This window comes from Cherax quadricarinatus, chromosome 87 (genome assembly GCF_038502225.1).
Source record: "Cherax quadricarinatus isolate ZL_2023a chromosome 87, ASM3850222v1, whole genome shotgun sequence".
NCBI lineage: Eukaryota > Metazoa > Arthropoda > Malacostraca > Decapoda > Parastacidae > Cherax > Cherax quadricarinatus.
The window spans coordinates 2327574-2351538 of NC_091378.1; the positions used below are offsets into that span (position 1 = coordinate 2327574).

Below are 23965 nucleotides of genomic sequence, written 5' to 3' on the forward strand. Positions count from 1 at the left end.
GTTTCGTCGTAGTTTATGTACTTGTTGTTTTGTCGTGGTTTATGTAACTTGTTGTTTTGTCGTGGTTTATGTAACTTGTTGTTTTGTCGTGGTTTATGTAACTTGTTGTTTTGTCGTGGTTTATGTAACTTGTTGTTTTGTGGTGGTTTATGTACTTGTTGTTTTGTGGTGGTTTATGTACTTGTTGTTTCGTCGTGGTTTATGCACTTGTTGTTTCGTCGTGGTTTATGTAACTTGTTGTTTTGTCGTGGTTTATGTAACTTGTTTTGTCGTGGTTTATGTACTTGTTGTTTTGTGATGGTTTATGTACTTGTTTTGTCGTGGTTTATGTACTTGTTTCGTCGTGGTTTATGTACTTGTTTTGTCGTGGTTTATGTAACTTATTTTGTCGTGGTTTATGTAACTTGTTTTGTCGTGGTTTATGTACTTGTTGTTTTGTCGTGGTTTATGTAACTTGTTGTTTTGTCGTGGTTTATGTAACTTGTTGTTTTGTCGTGGTTTATGTACTTGTTGTTTTGTCGTGGTTTATGTAACTTGTTGTTTTCTCGTGGTTTATGTACTTGTTGTTTTGTCGTGGTTTATGTAACTTGTTGTTTTGTTGTGGTTTATGTAACTTGTTGTTTTGTCGTGGTTTATGTAACTTGTTGTTTTGTCGTGGTTTATGTACTTGTTGTTTTGTCGTGGTTTATGTACTTGTTGTTTTGTCGTGGTTTATGTAAATTGTTGTTTTGTCGTGGTTTATGTACTTGTTTTGTCGTGGTTTATGTAACTTGTTGTTTTGTCGTGGTTTATGTAACTTGTTGTTTTGTCGTGGTTTATGTACTTGTTGTTTTGTCGTGGTTTATGTAACTTGTTGTTTTGTCGTGGTTTATGTACTTGTTTTGTCGTGGTTTATGTAACTTGTTGTTTTGTCGTGGTTTATGTAACTTGTTTTGTCGTGGTTTATGTACTTGTTATATCATGGTTAGGTTTTATCTCTTGTCTTGTTTATTGTTGTTTTTCGCATTGCTTTATTAAGTAATTTGATGTTGTTAAGTTATTTTACAATTGTTAATGTTCACGTATCTTTTATTATTATTATTTGTTGTAGTTTGTTGTTGTTGTTGTTATTGTTTTATAGTGTGGTGTAAATTATTGTTGTTGCTGCTGTTGTTGTTGTTGTTGTTGTTGTTGTTGTTTTATAAATGTTTGCTTGTAGAGTTCTATAATTTAGTTTTTAATTGATGTATGACTAATGTATAACGTTGAGTGAATGTATGACCGTCAGTGTATAGTGTCATACGTTGTGAGTGTATATATGAACAACGTATAATGTATGTTGTAAGAGATTTATATTACGTTGTGAGTGTATATATGACTAACGTATAATGCTGGATGTTGTAAGCGAATGTAGGATCTATAATGCAGTGTTGTATGTTGTAAATGAATGTATAACTAGTGTATAATGTATGGTGTTCAGTATTCTTTTGGCTCTAGTTCTTTGTATGTAAATCCCACAGCTTTATTTCGCGTCGTGTCCCCTAACGACTTCCTTATAGCCCGTGCAGGGCTGGAAGGTGAACGTTCATGCAGGGCTGGAAGGTGAACGTTCATGCAGGGCTGGAAGGTGAACGTTCATGCAGGGCTGGAAGGTGAACGTTCATGCAGGGCTGGAAGGTGAACGTTCATGCAGGGCTGGAAGGTGAACGTTCATGTAGGGCTGGAAGGCGAACGTTCATGCAGGGCTGGAAGGCGAACGTTCATGCAGGGCTGGAAGGCGAACGTTCATGCAGGGCTGGAAGGCGAACGTTCATGCAGGGCTGGAAGGCGAACGTTCATGCAGGGCTGGAAGGTGAACGTTCATGCAGGGCTGGAAGGTGAACGTTCATGCAGAGCTGGAAGGTGAACATTCATGCAGGGTTGGAAGGTGAACGTTCATGCAGGGCTGGAAGGTGCACGTTCATGCAGGGCTGGAAGGTGAACGTTCATGCAGGACTGGAAGGTGCACGTTCATGCAGGGCTGGAAGGTGAACGCTCATGCAGCGCTTGAAGGTGTACGTTCATGCAGGACTGGAAGGTGCACGTTCATGCAGGGCTGGAAGGTGAACGCTCATGCAGCGCTTGAAGGTGTACGTTCATGCAGGACTGGAAGGTGCACGTTCATGCAGGGCTGGAAGGTGAACGTTCATGCAGGGTTGGAAGGTGAACGCTCATGCAGCGCTTGAAGGTGTACGTTCATGCAGGACTGGAAGGTGCACGTTCATGCAGGGCTGGAAGGTGAACGTTCATGCAGGGCTGGAAGGTGAACGCTCATGCAGCGCTTAAAGGTGTACGTTCTGGTGTTGCCAGAATGAACTGTCCATTAATTAATGGACGCCTCACTGAGTCAAGTGAGCTTTGAGGGAGACCCGTACTGAAGGTTACTCTCGGGTAAAAATATTGGTATAGGTAATGAGAGATATCATGGGTAATGAGACAGTTCATGTATAGTGAGAAGCATCACGGGTAGTGAGAAGCATCACGGGTAGTGAGAAAGATAACAGGTAGTGAGAAGCATCACGGGTAGTGAGAAGCATCACGGGTAGTGAGAAAGATAACAGGTAGTGAGAAGCATCACGGGTAGTGAGAAAGATAACAGGTAGTGAGAAGCATCACGGGTAGTGAGAAAGATAACAGGTAGTGAGAAGCATCACGGGTAGTGAGAAAGATAACAGGTAGTGAGAAGCATCACGGGTAGTGAGAAAGATAACAGGTAGTGAGAAGCATCACGGGTAGTGAGAAAGATAACAGGTAGTGAGAAGCATCACGGGTAGTGAGAAAGATAACAGGTAGTGAGAAGCATCACGGGTAGTGAGAAAGATAACAGGTAGTGAGAAGCATCACGGGTAGTGAGAAAGATAACAGGTAGTGAGAAGCATCACGGGTAGTGAGAAAGATAACAGGTAATGAAAAACATCACAGGTAGTGAGAAGGATCATCAGAGGTTATGATCTGTTTAGATGGTAGTGAAGAGGCAGACTACAAGGGAAGGAGTCGGGGTTGTGTGTGTTAGAGGGTCGCTGATTTACGTTAAGGTTCTTAACCGCACCGAGAATGTAGTCGAGGTTCTTGACAGCGAAAATTAAGAAGGGAAAGTTAGTTTTTGTTCTCATATAAAAGCCATTATGCCTGGAGGGTGTTCCGGGGGTCAGTGCCCCCGAGGCCCGGTCCATGACCAAGCCTCACGGTGGATCAGGGACTGATCAACCAGGATGTTACTGTTGGCCGCACGTACATACGAACCACAGCCTGGCTGGTCAGTGTTGAAAAAAAATTTAACACCGACTTGGAACTCTGTCTAACCAAAAACAAAACAAGTAATCAACTCTACTTCTCTGTGTAGTATACAATGTGTAGTTTATATGTAATAAACAAAAAAAGCCACTAGCATACATATGCATTTCAGTGGACTAATCCTAATGGTTACACACTACTAAAGACAAGACATGGGTTAGTCAGTGGTAAATTTGAGTTTAGTATTATTACAAACAGAGAGGTACCAAAAAATATTAAAGTTAGTACAATATACAATAGTACAATTTAAAGTGTGTATCAATACTTTAAAGTGATTTAGTGATTCCAAAAATACCTTTGCACTGTGATTTTAATTTCCAGCAACTACCTAACTAATATATCAAATATTACTATTCCAGAGTAGGTGTAAGGTGACAGTTTGGCTGAGCAGTCAGGTAGTATTTAACTGTTAGGACTGTGTTAAGCTCACTTTAGTCAGCAAATAGTGGAATCATCAGACTAGAAAATACCCTTGACCTTATATTCACAATGACGATCCTGTGTACAGAACATAACTATGTCAAAACAGCAAACTGGGACCACAACATAATTGAAATAGTGATACACGCACACTGCTCTTAAGGAACCCAACACAAACACGTGAAGGCACTGGCACTAGACGTTTTCTTCTTCATTATTATTATTATTATTATTATTATTATTATTATTATTATTATTATTATTATTATTATTATTATTATTATTATTGCAGGAGGTGCTGAGTAAGCATGGGAGAGAGACTGTATCATAAAATTATTATTATTGCAGGAGGTGCTGAGTGAGCATGGGAGAGGGTGGGCAGCTCCTCTCTCCTCTCTGGATCCCCTTGATACCATCTTCGTGAAGCACGTGAGGCCAGGATCAGCAGCTCACCTGGCTGGCCTCAGGACAGGTGAGTCACTAACCTGCCTGCCACCACTGTCTTCCCCCCTTTCCCTCATCTCTCTTTCTCTTATTCATTCTCTTATTTTTCTCTCTCTCTCTTTTCTCATATTTTTTCTCTCATTCTTTCTCTCTTATTTTTCCTATCTCTTATTTTCTCTCTCTTCTCTCATTTTCTTTCTTTCTCTTATTTTTTCTTTCTCTCTCTTATTCTTTGTCTCTCTTACTCTTTGTCTGTCTTTCTTTCTCCTATTTTTTTTTCTCTCTCTCATGGTGGAAAACTAATTTCCAACATTTCTCTTGAGAACTGAATATTCTTGGTTACATTATCTTCCTTAAAGAGTAACCACCTGATCAAGAAGGACAAGGATAGTCCTCCACCTGATCAAGAAGGACAAGGATAGTCCTCCACCTGATCAAGAAGGACAAGGATAGTCCTCCACCTGAACAAGACAGAAGGATAGTCCTCCACCTGATCAAGACGGACAAGGATAGTCCTCCACCTGAACAAGAAGGACAGAAGGATAGTCCTCCACTTGAACAAGAAGGACAGAAGGATAGTCCTCCACCTGAACAAGAAGGACAGAAGGATAGTCCTCCACTTGAACAAGAAGGACAGAAGGATAGTCCTCCACCTGAACAAGAAGGTCAGAAGGATAGTCCTCCACTTGAACAAGAAGGACAGAAGGATAGTCCTCCACCTGAACAAGAAGGACAGAAGGATAGTCCTCCACCTGAACAAGAAGGTCAGAAGGATAGTCCTCCACTTGAACAAGAAGGACAGAAGGATAGTCCTCCACCTGAACAAGAAGGACAGAAGGATAGTCCTCCACCTGAACAAGAAGGTCAGAAGGATAGTCCTCCATCTCAACAAGAAGGACAGAAGGATAGTCCTTCACCTTAGCAACAAGGACAGAAGGATAGTCCTCCACTTGAACAAGAAGGACAGAAGGATAGTCCTCCACTTGAACAAGAAGGGCAGAAGGATAGTCCTCCATCTGAACAAGAAGGATAGTCCTCCACTTGAACAAGAAGGACAGAAGGATAGTCCTCCACTTGAACAAGAAGGGCAGAAGGATAGTCCTCCATCTGAACAAGAAGGATAGTCCTTCACTTGAACAAGAAGGGCAGAAGGATAGTCCTCCATCTGAACAAGAAGGACAGAAGGATAGTCCTCCACTTGAACAAGAAGGACAGAAGGATAGTCCTCCACCTGAGCAAGAAGGACAGAAGGATAGTCCTCCACTTGAACAAGAAGGGCAGAAGGATAGTCCTCCATCTGAACAAGAAGGATAGTCCTTCACTTGAACAAGAAGGGCAGAAGGATAGTCCTCCATCTGAACAAGAAGGACAGAAGGATAGTCCTCCACTTGAACAAGAAGGACAGAAGGATAGTCCTCCACTTGAACAAGAAGGACAGAAGGATAGTCCTCCACTTGAACAAGAAGGGCAGAAGGATAGTCCTCCATCTGAACAAGAAGGACAGAAGGATAGTCCTCCACTTGAACAAGAAGGACAGAAGGATAGTCCTCCACCTGAGCAAGAAGGACAGAAGGATAGTCCTTTACTTAAACAAGAAGGGCAGAAGGATAGTCCTCCACCTGAACAAGAAGGACAGAAGGATAGTCCTTTACTTAAACAAGAAGGGCAGAAGGATAGTCCTCCACCTGAACAAGAAGGACAGAAGGATAGTCCTCCACTTGAACAAGAAGGGCAGAAGGATAGTCCTCCACTTGAACAAGAAGGACAGAAGGATAGTCCTCCACTTGAACAAGAAGGGCAGAAGGATAGTCCTCCACCTGAACAAGAAGGACAGAAGGATAGTCCTCCACTTGAACAAGAAAGACAGAAGGATAGTCCTCCACTTGAACAAGAAGGGCAGAAGGATAGTCCTCCACTTGAACAAGAAGGACAGAAGGATAGTCCTCCACTTGAACAAGAAGGGCAGAAGGATAGTCCTCCACTTGAACAAGAAGGGCAGAAGGATAGTCCTCCACTTGAACAAGAAGGATAGTCCTCCACTTGAACAAGAAGGACAGAAGGATAGTCCTCCACTTGAACAAGAAGGACAGAAGGATAGTCCTCCACTTGAACAAGAAGGGCAGAAGGATAGTCCTCCACTTGAACAAGAAGGACAGAAGGATAGTCCTCCACTTGAACAAGAAGGGCAGAAGGATAGTCCTCCACTTGAACAAGAAGGACAGAAGGATAGTCCTCCACTTGAACAAGAAGGACAGAAGGATAGTCCTCCACTTGAACAAGAAGGGCAGAAGGATAGTCCTCCACTTGAACAAGAAGGACAGAAGGATAGTCCTCCACTTGAACAAGAAGGGCAGAAGGATAGTCCTCCACTTGAACAAGAAGGACAGAAGGATAGTCCTCCACTTGAACAAGAAGGGCAGAAGGATAGTCCTCCACTTGAACAAGAAGGACAGAAGGATAGTCCTCCACTTGAACAAGAAGGGCAGAAGGATAGTCCTCCACTTGAACAAGAAGGACAGAAGGATAGTCCTCCACTTGAACAAGAAGGGCAGAAGGATAGTCCTCCACTTGAACAAGAAGGACAGAAGGATAGTCCTCCACTTGAACAAGAAGGACAGAAGGATAGTCCTCCACTTGAACAAGAAGGGCAGAAGGATAGTCCTCCACTTGAACAAGAAGGACAGAAGGATAGTCCTCCACCTGAACAAGAAGGGCAGAAGGATAGTCCTCCACCTGAACAAGAAGGGCAGAAGGATAGTCCTCCACCTGAACAAGAAGGGCAGAAGGATAGTCCTCCACCTGAACAAGAAGGACAGAAGGATAGTCCTCCACTTGAACAAGAAGGGCAGAAGGATAGTCCTCCACTTGAACAAGAAGGGCAGAAGGATAGTCCTCCACTTGAACAAGAAGGGCAGAAGGATAGTCCTCCACTTGAACAAGAAGGACAGAAGGATAGTCCTCCACCTGAACAAGAAGGGCAGAAGGATGGTCCTCCACCTGAACAAGAAGGGCAGAAGGATAGTCCTCCACCTGAACAAGAAGGGCAGAAGGATAGTCCTCCACCTGAACAAGAAGGACAGAAGGATAGTCCTCCTCTTGAACAAGAAGGACAGAAGGATAGTCCTCCACCTGAGCAAGAAGGACAGAAGGATAGTCCTCCACTTGAACAAGAAGGACAGAAGGATAGTCCTCCACCTGAACAAGAAGGGCAGATGGATAGTCCTCCACTTGAATAAGAAGGACAAGGATAGTCCTCCACTTGAACAAGGAGGACAGAAGGATAGTCCTCCACTTGAACAAGAAGGGCAGAAGGATAGTCCTCCACTTGAACAAGAAGGACAGAAGGATAGTCCTCCACTTGAACAAGAAGGGCAGAAGGATAGTCCTCCACTTGAACAAGAAGGGCAGAAGGATAGTCCTCCACTTGAACAAGAAGGGCAGAAGGATAGTCCTCCACTTGAACAAGAAGGACAGAAGGATAGTCCTCCACTTGAACAAGAAGGACAGAAGGATAGTCCTCCACTTGAACAAGAAGGGCAGAAGGATAGTCCTCCACTTGAACAAGAAGGACAGAAGGATAGTCCTCCACTTGAACAAGAAGGACAGAAGGATAGTCCTCCACCTGAACAAGAAGGGCAGAAGGATAGTCCTCCACTTGAACAAGAAGGGCAGAAGGATAGTCCTCCTCTTGAACAAGAAGGACAGAAGGATAGTCCTCCACTTGAACAAGAAGGGCAGAAGGATAGTCCTCCACTTGAACAAGAAGGGCAGAAGGATAGTCCTCCACTTGAACAAGAAGGGCAGAAGGATAGTCCTCCACTTGAACAAGAAGGATAGTCCTCCACTTGAACAAGAAGGACAGAAGGATAGTCCTCCACTTGAACAAGAAGGGCAGAAGGATAGTCCTCCACTTGAACAAGAAGGGCAGAAGGATAGTCCTCCACTTGAACAAGAAGGATAGTCCTCCACTTGAACAAGAAGGACAGAAGGATAGTCCTCCACTTGAACAAGAAGGGCAGAAGGATAGTCCTCCACTTGAACAAGAAGGATAGTCCTCCACTTGAACACGAAGGACAGAAGGATAGTCCTCCACTTGAACAAGAAGGGCAGAAGGATAGTCCTCCACTTGAACAAGAAGGACAGAAGGATAGTCCTCCACTTGAACAAGAAGGGCAGAAGGATAGTCCTCCACTTGAACAAGAAGGGCAGAAGGATAGTCCTCCACTTGAACAAGAAGCATAAGGTGGTCAGCTAAATAAGCATGTACATCATAAACACACACATCATTAATGTGTCATAAACGACACGTACATCATAAGTATGCATCATATATGACATGTACATCATAAGTATGCATCATATATGACATGTGCATCATAAGTATGCATCATATATGACATGTACATCATAAGTATGCATCATATATGACATGTACATCATAAGTATGCATCATATATGACATGTACATCATAAGTATGCATCATATATGACATGTACATCATAAGTATGCATCATATATGACATGTACATCATAAGTATGCATCATATATGACATGTACATCATAAGTATGCATCATATATGACATGTACATCATAAGTATGCATCATATATGACATGTACATCATAAGTATGCATCATATATGACACGTACATCATAAGTATGCATCATATATGACATGTACATCATAAGTATGCATCATATATGACATGTACATCATAAGTATGCATCATATATGACATGTACATCATAAGTATGCATCATATATGACATGTGCATCATAAGTATGCATCATATATGACATGTGCATCATAAGTATGCATCATATATGACATGTGCATCATAAGTATGCATCATATATGACATGTACATCATAAGTATGCATCATATATGACATGTGCATCATAAGTATGCATCATATATGACATGTGCATCATAAGTATGCATCATATATGACATGTGCATCATAAGTATGCATCATATATGACATGTACATCATAAGTATGCATCATATATGACATGTACATCATAAGTATGCATCATATATGACATGTGCATCATAAGTATGCATCATATATGACATGTACATCATAAGTATGCATCATATATGACATGTACATCATAAGTATGCATCATATATGACATGTACATCATAAGTATGCATCATATATGACATGTACATCATAAGTATGCATCATAAATGACACGTACATCATAAGCATGCATCATAAATGGCATGTACATCATAAACAACACGTACATCATAAATGTACATAAACGACATGTACATCATAAACGATACGTGCATCATAAACACTATGTATATCTTAAACCATTTGTACATTATACATGACATTTACTATTTACTATATTCTACAACTTATTAATTCAGTTACTTTGATGATTTATGTCATCTGTCTACTGTATTCTGTAACTATTGTAAGGTATTTTTAATCTTTTAAGCTTTTCTCTCTATAATACAACAGTATGTAATGTAACACTGTACCATGGAAAATAATAGTTATTTTTTTGCCATTTGTATGTTGAAATCCAGTGAAATAATAATAGAATTATGTTAGGCCTAGGCTACAGAGCATCAAGACAGTGAGAATTATAAGTAAATCTTACCATAGTTAATATTATTTTTAACACACTAGCCGCCATCCTCCTAGGTAAGGTGACCCAAGAAAGGAAACACATTCATCATCACTTATTCAGTATCTGTCTTGCCAGAAGTGAGCAGACACTACAGTTCAAATAACCCTGCAATTGTTAGATAGTGAGCACCCAGGGAGGTACTGTACGTATATGAAGGGCTAGGACATCCAACAGTCATGTGTGAACATGTTAGATAGCTGTGAGTGGAGGCAAATACTCTTCATGATTTGACGAGCTGTTGAAGTGTGACCGAGGTAAGATTTATGAAACGATTCAGAGAAACCGGTTAGCTGGTCATGATATGCTGTTTAGAGGAGCATCTGAGCTGTAGTATTCGGTGAGCCTCTAGCAAGACAGTGATGAAGTGAGTAATGGTGAATTTTTTGGGGGGAGATGGCCAGTATGTTGAAAGAAAATCCACTGGGTCAGCTGATTCTCAAACAACAGACACAGTCTGTGGGTTACATAATTATGTTATTGTATTATAGCAAAAAACTTTCTTCTCAGTCCACCACCAACCACTACTTTCCCTATTAACCTGCTAATTTGATGGTTTTCTTGACAAATAAATTTGTATGAAAACACAGATTCTTCTCACTTTACAATGGTTTGACTTGATATTTTGACTTTATGATGGTATGATAGTGATCCACATTTTTACTGTACAGCCTCTCCTCACTTAGTGACGTACTCGTTTACCGATGCCTCGGACTTACGATTGGCTCTCTGACCAGTATTTATACCTAAATAATTTATATTAGAGCTGATTTCCTCTATTCTGTTTATTTCAGTATACAGTACACTACTGCATAAACATTTAATATATACCAGAAATGTTATAAATGGTGCAAAGGTGACATTAAAACAATATCAAAGATGGTCGACACAAATTCACTCCCGTTATAGTATGCTCCTCACTTAGCGACGAATTTGTTTAACGTGATCTTAGGAACAGAACTCCATCATTAAGTGAGGAGAGGCCAGCCTCTCCTCACTTAATGATGAGGTTCCGTTCCTAAGACCACATTGGTAAACGAATTTGCCGCTAAGTGAGGAGCATACTATAATGGTAGTGGGTCTGTGTCAACCATCTCTGATATTGTTTTAATATCATCTTTACATCATTTAAAACATATCTGGTATATTTTTAAATGTTTATACAGCAGCGTACTGTACGTATATTGTAATAAACAGAATTGAGGAAATCAGATCTAATATACATTGTTTAGGTATGTATACTGGTCAGAGAGCCCAACGTAAGTCTGAGTCGTTGGTAAACAAGTACATGTCACTTTTATCCATTAAGATGTGTATTTTGTAACCGATAAAGGAACTAGTTATTTATTATTAACTTACTGAATTTGTTTTTCAGGTGATCGTGTAGTGAGTGTCAATGGTGAGAGCGTTGGGTCACGCACTTACCAGGAGGTTGTAGCTACCATACAACGCTCACCACCCACACTGGAACTCATGGTAGTACCTCGGGAACAGGATCTACTGCAGCAGGCTAGTATCTAACGTGTGAAATTTTTTTTTAATTATTACTTTGTGTGTGTCCATTCACAGGTAATATGCTGCAGTGGTGTTTAATACGTATTTAGCTTTGTTTGTGGAGTAGAGGAATATTATTGTAGTCATTATAATCCACTGGCCGAGTTCCTCTGCTGGAGTGCTTTACAAACGTGATTAAGACACGTGTGCAACAGTTGGGTATCTTTATTGTCTCTCAGCCTAGAGAAGAGTTCAGCTCCAGTTACCTACTTACTGCTAGGTCAATAGGGACAGCAGGTGTAAGGAAACATGCTCTTTTTCCATCTGTGCTGGAGATTGAACCACAGACACTCAGTGTGTGTGGCGAGTGCATTGTCTACCAAGCCACAGATAACAACAATAACTGGTTACCCACACAAAAATGTTTGTACTAAAATTTACTGAATAATTAAGATATGTGTAATATGTCGTAAAATATGAAGTACGCTATTATTATTATTAAATTTTTATTACTGCTATTATTATTGCTATTCATAGGTAAGCACTAAACCTATTAAGTGTCATCAAGTTCCTGGGAAATGGGAAGTAAGTGGGCTTGATCTGAGGAAGGGGATGGTAGCTCTAGTTCCTCGACTCACAAGTTTCTCAGTGGCATCAAGGTACTCTTTGAATGTTGTGCAGTACAGTAAAAAAGAATGCAGCTGTATGATGTGTAACTTGTATCAGCCTCTAGTGTTTTCATCTCTATAATGTTGTTTTATTTTGGTAACTGTACCTCTCTGTAGTCAAGAAACAAATTACATACTGTATTTACAATATGTACTGTTCAGCCTCTCCTCACTTAGTGACGTACTTGTTCAACAGACCACTCAGACTTACCACAGACTCTCTGACCAGTATGCATACCTAGAGTATGTAGGAAAGAAGGAAATTTTTTCCCAGTAAAGGTAGGCCTTAAATGATTCTAGATGGGGTTGTAAGAGAAGTAAATGCGAGGGTCTTGGCAAGAGGCGTGGAGTTAAAAGACAAAGAATCACACACAAAGTGGGAGTTGTCACAGCTGCTCTTTGCTGATGACACTGTGCTCTTGGGAGATTCTGAAGAGAAGTTGCAGAGATTGGTGGATGAATTTGGTAGGGTGTGCAAAAGAAGAAAATTAAAGGTGAATACAGGAAAGAGTAAGGTTATGAGGATAACAAAAAGATTAGGTGATGAAAGATTGAATATCAGATTGGAGGGAGAGAGTATGGAGGAGGTGAATGTATTCAGATATTTGGGAGTGGACGTGTCAGCGGATGGGTCTATGAAAGATGAGGTGAATCATAGAATTGATGAGGGAAAAAGAGTGAGTGGTGCACTTAGGAGTCTGTGGAGACAAAGAACTTTGTCCTTGGAGGCAAAGAGGGGAATGTATGAGAGTATAGTTTTACCAACGCTCTTATATGGGTGTGAAGCGTGGGTGATGAATGTTGCAGCGAGGAGAAGGCTGGAGGCAGTGGAGATGTCATGTCTGAGGGCAATGTGTGGTGTGAATATAATGCAGAGAATTCGTAGTTTGGAAGTTAGGAGGAGGTGCGGGATTACCAAAACTGTTGTCCAGAGGGCTGAGGAAGGGTTGTTGAGGTGGTTCGGACATGTAGAGAGAATGGAGCGAAACAGAATGACTTCAAGAGTGTATCAGTCTGTAGTGGAAGGAAGGCGGGGTAGGGGTCGGCCTAGGAAGGGTTGGAGGGAGGGGGTAAAGGAGGTTTTGTGTGCGAGGGGCTTGGACTTCCAGCAGGCATGCGTGAGCGTGTTTGATAGGAGTGAATGGAGACAAATGGTTTTTAATACTTGACGTGCTGTTGGAGTGTGAGCAAAGTAACATTTATGAAGGGATTCAGGGAAACCGGCAGGCCGGACTTGAGTCCTGGAGATGGGAAGTACAGTGCCTGCACTCTGAAGGAGGGGTGTTAATGTTGCAGTTTAAAAACTGTAGTGTAAAGCACCCTTCTGGCAAGACAGTGATGGAGTGAATGATGGTGAAAGTTTTTCTTTTTCGGGCCACCCTGCCTTGTTAGAGCTATTTCCTCTATTCTTTTTATTACAATATAGAGTACACTACTGTATAAACATTTAAAAGTATACCAGAAATGTTATAAATGGTGCAAAGGTGACATTAAAACAATATCAAAGATGGTTGACACAAACTCACTACCATTATAGTATGATCCTCACTTAACGACGAATTCGTTTACCGACATGGTCTTAGGAACGAAACTCCATCATTAAGTGAGGAGAGGCTGTTTTTACAATACATACTGTATTTACGTACTGTATTCACAATGTGTATTATATTTACAATACTTCTTTCTTTCAACACACCGGTTGTATCCCACCAAGGCGGGGTGGCCCAAAAGGAAAAATGAAAGTTTCTCCTTTTACATTTAGTAATATATACAGGAGAAGGGGTTACTAGCCCCTTGCCCCTGGCATTTTAGTTGCCTCTTACAACACGCCTGGCTTACGGAGGAAGAATTCTGTTCCACTTCCCCATGGAGATAAGAGGAAATAAACAAGAACAAGAACTAGAAAGAAAATAGCAGAAACCCCAGAGGGGTGTGTATATATATGCTTGTACAAGTGTGTGTAGTGTGACCTAAGTGTAAGTAGAAGTAGCAAGACGTACCTGTAATCTTGCATATTTATGAGACAGACAAAAGACACCAGCAATCCTACCATCATGTAAAACAATTACAGGCTTTTGTTTCACACTCACTTGGCAGGACGGTAGTACCCCTCTGGATGGTTGCTGTCTACCAACCTACTGTACCTAAATTTACAATACATATTGTATTAAAAATATAGTATGTATTGCAATTTTTTGTAAATACAGTTGAAAAGTATACAGTTGGTCCTCGACTTACATTGGGGTAATGTTCCAACAAAACCATCACAAGCTGAATATGAATTTGATATGGTAAATAAATAAGTACACGTAAATGAATAACCACTGTCACTGAATAAGTAACTCAACAAATAATTACTGAAACTAACTAAATACAAGTATTGAAAAGTAAATAAATGAATACAAGTTATGGACTTGCCGCCTTCATACTGGGTAATTATTTTAGGTTTCATCCCCATAGTAATTGCTTTTGTACCATCATAAAGTTGAAATATCATAAGTTGAACCATAGTAAGTAAAGGAGCACCTGTATATAGGAGGGACTCATACAGCAGGTTAGGTTCTGGGCTACTGCTGTACAGGAGGGCCTCACTTACACAGCAGGTTAGGTTCTTGGCTACTGCAGTAAAGCAGAAATTGCTGTAAAGCAAATTAGTCTTTTTTCACTTTCATATGTATATAAAAGCCTGAAAACATGTTTACATTATCATATATTAAGTGAGCAATAGAGCTATGCCTAAAAAGTGCATGTACAGTACACACACTATTTGCCTTAACAAAATTTTCATCCATATTGGTGAATATATTTATTGTAGGAAGTCTGAATAAATGAAGAATGGGTATAGTTGAAAACTGCTGTATTAGTGAAATGCTACAAAGTGCTGTAAAGTGGGACCCTCCTGTATTCAAAATTGAATTATGTTTCAAAAGGCCTCCTCAGTATGTTCTATAAAAAAAAATTTATGCACTTTCTCAGTTGCATTTACAAAATATCACACTATGTAGAGGAGCTTTATAAGAGAACTTACTATATTTCCAATATGAATTGAATTAAAACATTGATAATAATTATTTATTTTTCTTTTCAGGTGTTTGGAGAAACTGCTCACAATCCCGAGAGTAACTTGGACATAAGAATGCCCAGTCCTGGTCACCTGCCCATGCAATACCCCATTAGACATCCCACAACAGCTAGTCTGACTCACTTGGCTCTAGGTGTGCCACCAATGCAGTACCCTCCAAGTCTGTCACAATCTACTTGGTCTTCTCAGTCTTCTTTGACATCACACTTGTCTGCAATGTCTACAGGTCCTCACTTGCCAGCTGTCATGGTGGCTCATCCACCGTTCCATCAAAAGCCTCATCAACCTTCTAATGTTTCTCAACCACATGGAGCACATATTCCCATTCATTCTCACCATCAACAGTTAAACATCCGTGGGAATCACTCATCTGTGCCATACAGACCTGGTACCAGAAAACACTCGCTTTCTGCTGGAGGTGATAAACAATCAGCAGCAGCATCTAGTAATAGGAAACAGTCATTATCTGGTATGGCAGACAGAAGGCAAGCTGTCTATACCATTCAGAATAGTCTGTCATCTGTGCCTCATCATGTGCCTTCATTACCAGGGAAGCAAAGTCCCTTGCCTACAAGTACAAATACATTGGGAAGTTCAACACACTCTTCTTTAAATGAACCTTCTAATAATTCTGTATTTGGTGTTTACGAACCAATTCTTGACCGAGCTATGGGAAGAGGGAGTTTCAGGGACAGCAGGAGACTGGAACGTGACCCTGATGGGCGTATATATGAAGTTGTGCAGACTAGATATGTAGATAATAAACATAAAAGTGGTAGTGGTAATAAGAAAGCAACTGTGAAACAGGGTGCACATAGTATTAGAAACAATCCGGGAAGTCATAGTGATAGAAAGTCATCAGTTGGTGGAGAGGCTGATGCTAAACGAGTTCGTGTACAATCACTTTCCCCTCCCAGATTAAAAGTAGATCAAATTCACGCGCGTAGTGCTAGTGTGCATCCAAGAGCTAAAGGCTCGAGTGTCAGTTCTAGTGATGTACATGTGCCTGGCAGTCACCAGAGTCTCAGCAGCACAAAGGGTGAAGCACTGTCACGGAGCAGCAATAAACATAACTCGTATTCAAGGAGAAGTTGCACAGAACCAATCCTTAGTACCAAGGAAAGTTCCCAAACTAATGACAGATCGACACAAGAGGTCATTGAGAGAATTAAAAAGAATGTTGAGAGAAAAGAAGAATTCTTGAAAAGACCAAATCAGCCTATCTGGCTTCCGGCAAGCAAAACACCAATTATCCATAGTGATTATCACGTTAATCCACAGAGACTTCCACGGCCAATGTGGCCACCGCCAGCAGCTCAAACTCCACCATCTCCTGGTTCTTTAACAAAGGCCCTAAATTTTATTGTTGGTCCTAAACAAGATCAGGTACGGAAATCAAAGTCAGACGTGGATGAGAGACAATCCTCAGACAATAGTGGTGCAAGTGATAGAGGAACTAATGTACCTGGATCTCCATCATCCCTGCAGAGCAGTGATAAAACAGAATCTTCAACAGATTCACTATTACCAAGTGGAAGTGAGTGTGTTACAGAAAACCAAAACCTGTCTTCAGCTCAAAATGCTTCTAATGTATTACCTCGTTCATTAGTTGGCAATGCTGTACCCAAGCCATATAGTGGAAGTACTTCTGAGGTTAGTCCAGCTAATGCCAGATATGGAAAAGCTTTTGTAACTACACTGTCTCGCATTCAAGAAAATATTCCCATACCAGAACTTGGCTCATCTTCATCCCTCACGAGCCAAGGTCATGCAGGCAGTAAACAAGGTGATTCATTTCATGGTGTTACTCCGGGTGGAACCCCAAGTGGCAGTGAGTCTTCCCTTAACTCTTCGGTTATACGTCCAATTCCATTAGCCTGGGTGGGTGATAATGAACGCATAAAGCAGCTTCAAATTGTATCAAAGCGAGCCAAACAGTTTGAAAATAGCCAATTAGAGAAGGAAGCTTCATCAAAATCTGCATTTCATCGCTTTGAGTTGTCCCGACTATCACAGCGTTCTAAGATTCCAAACGTAGCGCAAAGGAAGCAAGAGTTTGAGAGGAGAGATGGTGACCAGCTTTCACGTGGTAAGTGAAGCTGTTCCTATTTTATGTTATACAGATGTTTACCTAATCATATGATTAGAGGGAAAGAAAAGTAGGGGATATTGTATCTTTGTTCAGTTTTGAAGGTCAGTATTTAAATTTACAGTATGGATCATGTAGTAATTATGATGGTCCAAACTAAAAGGTAGTTTGTAGAATAAAAATAAAAATATTGTTGCTGGAACAATTTACAACTAATTAACTCACAAATTAGTCATGAAACATATATGTTTTGGTCCATCCTGGACCATTGTGTATGAATTAGTTGTGAACTGTAGTTCGTCTCAAGAGTTTTTTTTATGATAACTGCTACAGTACTCCCGTTTTACCCCAATGAATTTTTTTTGTACATATAATAATTGTGTAGGAATTTTTAATTAATGGAGTTAATAAGTAGACTAGTTATTTTAATTTACAATTGCCTGTAACTCTTCGTGCATGCCTCTTGAGCATTTACATTAGTTACCCATCAGTTTGATTAATCATTGCATTTATGAATTTTTCTAACAATTTTGTATAGAGTAGCTTATAATTTATTAAAACACTGCCTTGGGTGTACATAACTAGAATTTTTGCTTTTTGTTTTTTAACACATCGGCTGTCTCTCACAGAGGCACAGTGACCCGAAAAGAAGAAATGAAAATTTCTTTTTACATTTAGGAATGTAACTAGGAAATATTCCTGGTAAATTACCCCTGGATGTATAATACTGTATGTACTGGGTAAATGAAAATCACAGTATCACGGCTGGAACAATTTCACAACCATCACGCAGTTTGGAAAGAGACTAGGTGTTGTTTCAGTTCGTCTGTCACCATGTGTGACTTATTGACTTGATAATAGTCATGGAAAAACCCAAATGTCCAGGACAGACCCAAACATCCAGGACAGACCCAAATGCCCAGGACAGACCCAAACATCCAGGACAGATCAAAATGCCCAGGACAGACCTAAACATTTAGGACAGACCCAAATGCTCAGGACAGACCCAAACATCCAGGACAAACCTAGACTCCCAGGACAGATCAAACATTTCTTTGCCAAATTGTAGAATAACTGTGGAACCTGTTTATCAGTTTTTAGAAGGCTTTACACTTGGTCATGAATAGGATAGAGCCAGTTCTGGTAAATACTTTTTTGTTTAATATATCTGCTCTTTCGCAGCAAGGTAGATTACCAGAAAAAAAAAAATCAGTATTGATTCACTGAACTGCAACAGCCCACTCATCTTTAAAAATGCAGGCATTGTTCTGTAAAAAACAAAAAGCCACAGTACTGTCACTGGAACAATACGTACACAAATAACCTGCACACAAGTCTATGTTGAACTGAAGTATTGTCATAAGTTTCTTTCTCCTATGAGCAGGTTATTTTTGTATAGTTCAGTACTTGCCATCTGAGCCTGGCCCATGGCTGGGCTCCAGGAGTAGAAAGACTCCTGGAACTCATCAGAGGTATATCAAAGGTATCCCAGATTCAAATCATGGTCACCAATTTCCATGAATCACTTCACAGATATTGCCATGCTCACACTTGAACTTGAATAGTATGTTAACTTCCAAAAACCACACATCTCCTCTCTGACCTAATGGTCTCACATGCACCTTCTAGACTAAATGGAGCAGGAAGTGATTGATGGAATATAACAAGGATAAATGATTCAACGAATGATGGTGAATGTGTTTTTTCTTTTTTTTGATCACTCATCCTCTGTAGGAGATGGCCAGTGTGTTAAAAAAAAAGTGCCTTGTAATAGAAATGGGAGAAATTAGTAACAGGCCACATGAAATATATAGAGGGTATGATAAAATATTTAAAGCATTAGACAGGGATTTAAGTGTAAATATAGATAAAAGATTGTCACAGGAAAAGTCACAAACAAAATTGTGAGACTCATTTGCTTCACTAGTAAACATCAAAATAACCCTCAGATGTATATGCATAGAGAAGTACCAAAATAAAGAATAAAAAGGCACAATACTGTGACTGGAACAAAACACACAACTCTCACATAGGAGAAAGAAATACATGATGGCATTTCGGTCTGACTTGGACCATTAATGGGCCAAGTCGGACTGAAACATTATCATAAGTTTCTTGCTCCTATATGCGGATTAGTTGTGTAATGTACCAAAATAAACTGCTTGCATAGTATGTTAGGCAAAATTGGAATATTCAGCAGGAATGTGGCTTCCCCACCTAAAATAAATTAATCAGATACGAGAAGCCCAAAGGCAAACAGCAAATGACTCTCAAAGCTAAGAAAAGAAAATGGTGATGAGAATAAAAAGCCGTTTAATGAGTGAATGACTAGATATCATGGTGAGAGAAAGGAGTATAAAGGAGACGACGAAGGTATGTACTTCGAAATTTGAGAGTGGGTCTTTTGGTATTTGAGTCTAAGTAAAATGAAGTGAATTACAGAATAGATGCAGGAAAGAAAATAGCAGGCAGGTGGAGTCTCTCCTGTGCTGGTGGAGACTCTCTGGTACTGGTAGAGCCTCTTTGGTACTGGTGGAGCCTCTTCAGTACCAGTGAAGCCTCTCCAGTACTGGTGGAGCCTCTTCACTACTGGTGGAGCCTCTCCAGTATGGTGGGAAGATAGGTTGTCACTGTAGGCAGAAAAGGGACTACATCTGATGATAGTGTTACCACAGGTAGGATTCTGGAGGTGTTAGCTGTGTGTATTGTTTTCTCCTTATTTTATGCATAATAATGCAGAAAATAGGGAGTAAGGAAATTAGAATATAGCTCTGGTGGTATGAAAAGTATAATTTAAGTGGTAGAAGATGGGTTGCTGAGATGGCTTGGGGATATAGAAGGGATAGAGCATAATATGTTGATAAAGAGGAGGTTGTGTAAATCTTGGATTGATGGAAGGATATACTGGAGGGCCCCGTTTTTGTGGCTGTTAGGTTCCTGACCCTGTGTCGTAAGCAGAAATCACCGGTGGGTGGAAAAGAGCATTTTTTCATTATCAAATGTGTGTAAACCGCAATACAGCTAGGTATGAAAAAAGAAACAGATAAAGTAAAATAAATACGCAGTACATACAATATTTACCTTAAAATATGACACCAGTCATCCTTCCCTTATGCAACTGTTGTGCAAAAACAGTGGAAGAGCAGTAAAAGTACCGAACATAATGAATAATGGCTCATTTAAAAGCTAACGAAGTTGTGGAACACTGAAAAGAGGGTGCTGAATATGCTAGTCCCTCCTGCATAGGAAACATCCAAGGAAAGTGTGGAAGAAAGGTGTGAAAGGTTTTGAGAGGTACATTACCATCCAGAAGAAAAAAAGAGGACATGTTTGTACAAGTACACTAGATGAGTGAGCTGTGCCAAGTAATTTTTGGTGTTTGACGAGCTGTTGGAGTGTAAGCATGATGTATTTATGAAGGATTAAGGAAAAATGGTTACCCAGAATTTTGTTTTGAAGATAAGAACTACAATGTCTGCACTTTGAGAGATGGCTGTAGATATTGTGGTTCAATGGGTCATTGGCTTGCACTAGGGAATGAGAGACAAAGAATGTGATTTTTTTTCTCGTTGGGAAAAAACTGATGTGCTATAAATGTAATTACATTTAAATGACAGTAACGAAAGACATATGCACATCATTCATGCCATGTAATATATTTTATTGTTGTAATATATTTGTTGTGGCAGTAGCATCTTTGGTAGCTGTAATTGTCTAACTGCTCTGTGTTTGCATGTTTAGTTTGCTTTATCAGTCTTTTGTCCTACAACATGTTTTGTTTTTGTGTTTTTAACTTTAGGTTTTGAGTTTGAATTTGGAACTCACTACAATAACTCCCCAAGGCAGCGTAAGAGTGCTGAATTAGTACGAAGTAATGTGGTGTCTCAAGATCTGTCCCCATCATCCACAAAAGTGTTTAGATCTCTCTCTGACGGAGGCAATGTCTTCCCTGTCAGTAGAAGACTCTATTCACCAGGACATGGTAAGTTTGTGTGCTATAGCTTAATATACTCTGCAGTATATAACAATTTTGTTAACTGAAAACTTTGGGAGTGGTAATTTCAACTTACAGAAAGAAATTTACAATTACTTTAAGCATTTCCTGACCTGACAGTCCTTAGCATAAATGTTTGAGTACTGTAATTACCATTATAAATATGTACACTCTCTCATAATGCAAGGGTTATGTACTGAAAATTGCCACATAACGTAAAATAGTGTTACATGAAATAAAGAATATGTGGGAGAAATGTGGTATCGTTCCAGAAACCTCCAAAATTGCTAAATGTCTCATGGTTTACCATTGTACTAGGTAAAAATTATTACTACTGCATAACTTACCTTATGTCAATCATGCTATCTCTATCTTGCCAGAGGCGTGCAGATATGACAGCTCAGATGTCTCTCCAAACAGCAAATATGTCTTAACTTCTTCAGAGTGCAGGCACTGTACTTCCCAACTCCAGGACTCAAGTCCAGTTAACCAGTTTCCCTGAATCCCTTCACAAAATGTTACCTTGCTCATACTCAAACAGCTCATCAGGTCCCAAAAACCAAATGTCTCCACTTCTATCTAACATGCTCACACTTTCCTGCTTGCTGTCCAAGGCCCTTGAACACAAAACCACTTGTACCCCCTGGAATTCGGTCTTTGTATGAGCATGAAGCAGGAAAGGGGGTTCTAGATTCTTTTTGTTAGCTGGACTTGAGTCCTGGAGGTGAGAAGTACCTGCACTCTGAAGGAGAGGTGTTAATATGTTGCAGCTTTTTAACTGTAGTATCAGCACATCTCTGGCAAGACAGTGATGGAGCGAATGATGATGAAAGAGTTTTTTTCTTTTTTGTGTCACCCTGCTGATGTGTTAATAAAAAAGATGTTATTCAGAATTCTAACAGGTGTTAAGTGAGACCTCTGCTGTACATAAGAGAAAATAAATCAAATTGCAGTACTATTTTTTTATTACAGTATAGATTTTATGAGTAATTTTTATTCCATTTCAGATGGAGGAAGAAATTCTCCATCAGTCGTGGATGAATCTTCTGTTTTCCGATGTGGTATGAATCGTACAATTCCAGTTGGTGGTCCACACATTCACTGTGCACCACCCTCTCATAGACCTCAGAGTGACTCTGGTATGTACCTGCTGCAGTGTTGTTGCTGTGGATGAATGGTTTAGAAAACTGACAAATTGATAAATAAGAAACCTGTGCAACATTTGGGTATCTTTATTTTGGAAATATTTTGGCAGCCAGTGGCTTCTTCAGTCCTTTGTAGAGAAATGTGGAAGATGAGGAGGAGAAGTTTAAGGTAATCAGTCCCTCAGCCTGGAGTTGATGTGAACATTTAACACCTGTGAACACACTGACTCCAGGCTGAAGGACCGATTACCTCAAACTCCTCCTCATCTTCCACTTTCTTTGCATTGGACTGAAGAAGCCACTGGCTGGTGAAACATTTCTAGGATAAAGACACCCAAATGTTGAACAAGTGTCTCGTTAATCAGTATTGTTGGTGTTGTATTTACATATGCTGTATTATTATTATTATTAATACTGTATATTCAATGGAGAGTGCTTACATTGGGAGGTAATCAGATTTTGACTGAAGAAAGGGAAGGCTAGCTCCAATTCCTTGGATTAAGTGACCTTCATGTGAACCTTTTAAAATGATAGTATTTTGACCCTATATTCCCATTTTTTCTGCAGGTATTTTAGAGAGAGAGCGATCAAATTCGGTGTGCTCACAGGCATCTATGACAAGCCTGTGGTCTACAAGGTCCATGGATGAAACTGGCACTGCCAGACAAAAGCCTGTAGCTCGTCAGAACTCATATTTGAGTGCTCTTCGTTCTCCTCTACCTGGTGAGTACATTTGAGTACTCTTCGTTCTTCTCTACCTGGTGAATACATTTGAGTGTTCTTTGTTCTCTAACTTGTGAGTACACTTGAGTGCTCTTTGTTCTTCTCTACCTGGTGAGTACATTTGAGTGCTCTTTGTTCTTCTCTACCTGGTGAGTACATTTGAGCATTCTTTGTTCTCTTCTACCAGGTGAGTACAGAGCTTTCAGTATCATTATGATTACACTGTATTTGGTTTCCAGTTTGTTAATGTGATACAAAATTGGTTTTATGCTGTTGTCACTTTGAGAATGAAGGGATGAACTCCTATGGACCCCAAGTAAGTTACATCAGTAAGCCATTCATGTATTACATTGTGAGTTAGGCTTTTGGTGTAAGCTAAGGGAGTCACAGATGCTAAATCTAGTCACTGGCTTGGCCAAGATGAAGTAGGAACCCTCTTTTTTTTTTTGTCTTTTGGGTGGGAGTGCTTCTGTTCATTGGATATCATCTTATACATGGGTAGTGAGCTTACATCTGTGTATGTCTTGGTTTTGCACACTTGGCCCACCCTTTGTCAGTGGGAGAGGAGTTAACATTATTGTTTATTTATTAACACATCGGTCGTTTCCCACCAAGGCAGGGTGGCCCAAAAAAGAATAACTTTCATCATCATTCACTCCATCACTGTCGTGCCAGAGGCGCGCTTACACTACAGTTATAAAACTGCAACATTAACATCCCTCCTTGACAGTGCTGGCACTGTACTTCCAATCTCCAGGACTTAAGTCCAGCTTGCCAGTTTCCCTGAATCACTTCCCTGTATGAAGAGTTAACATTAATATCTAAATATCTCAGTGTATAGGAGGAGCCTGTTTTTATGGCTCTTAGGTTTTTGACCCCATGCAATAAGCGAAAATCACTGGCGAGTGGAAACGAACAGTTTTTTTCATTATCGAATGCA

General features: G+C 40.2%; 1 protein-coding gene across 13 annotated transcripts in view; it reads left to right on the top strand.

The window, feature by feature from the left end:
- RhoGAP19D (Rho GTPase activating protein at 19D) overlaps positions 1-23965 on the top strand; it is a 475555-nt gene that overhangs the window by 177290 nt on the left and 274300 nt on the right. For 12 of the 13 annotated variants that reach the window (XM_053798572.2, XM_053798576.2, XM_053798573.2 and 9 more), the window contains 6 exons: positions 4081-4204; positions 11206-11339; positions 15081-17163; positions 20963-21145; positions 22165-22296; positions 22870-23025. In XM_053798572.2, coding sequence (XP_053654547.2) covers positions 4081-4204; positions 11206-11339; positions 15081-17163; positions 20963-21145; positions 22165-22296; positions 22870-23025 — 2812 coding nt within the window. The remainder of the gene's footprint in view (positions 1-4080; positions 4205-11205; positions 11340-15080; positions 17164-20962; positions 21146-22164; positions 22297-22869; positions 23026-23965) is intronic. The other variant, XM_053798574.2, reaches the window with a different exon arrangement.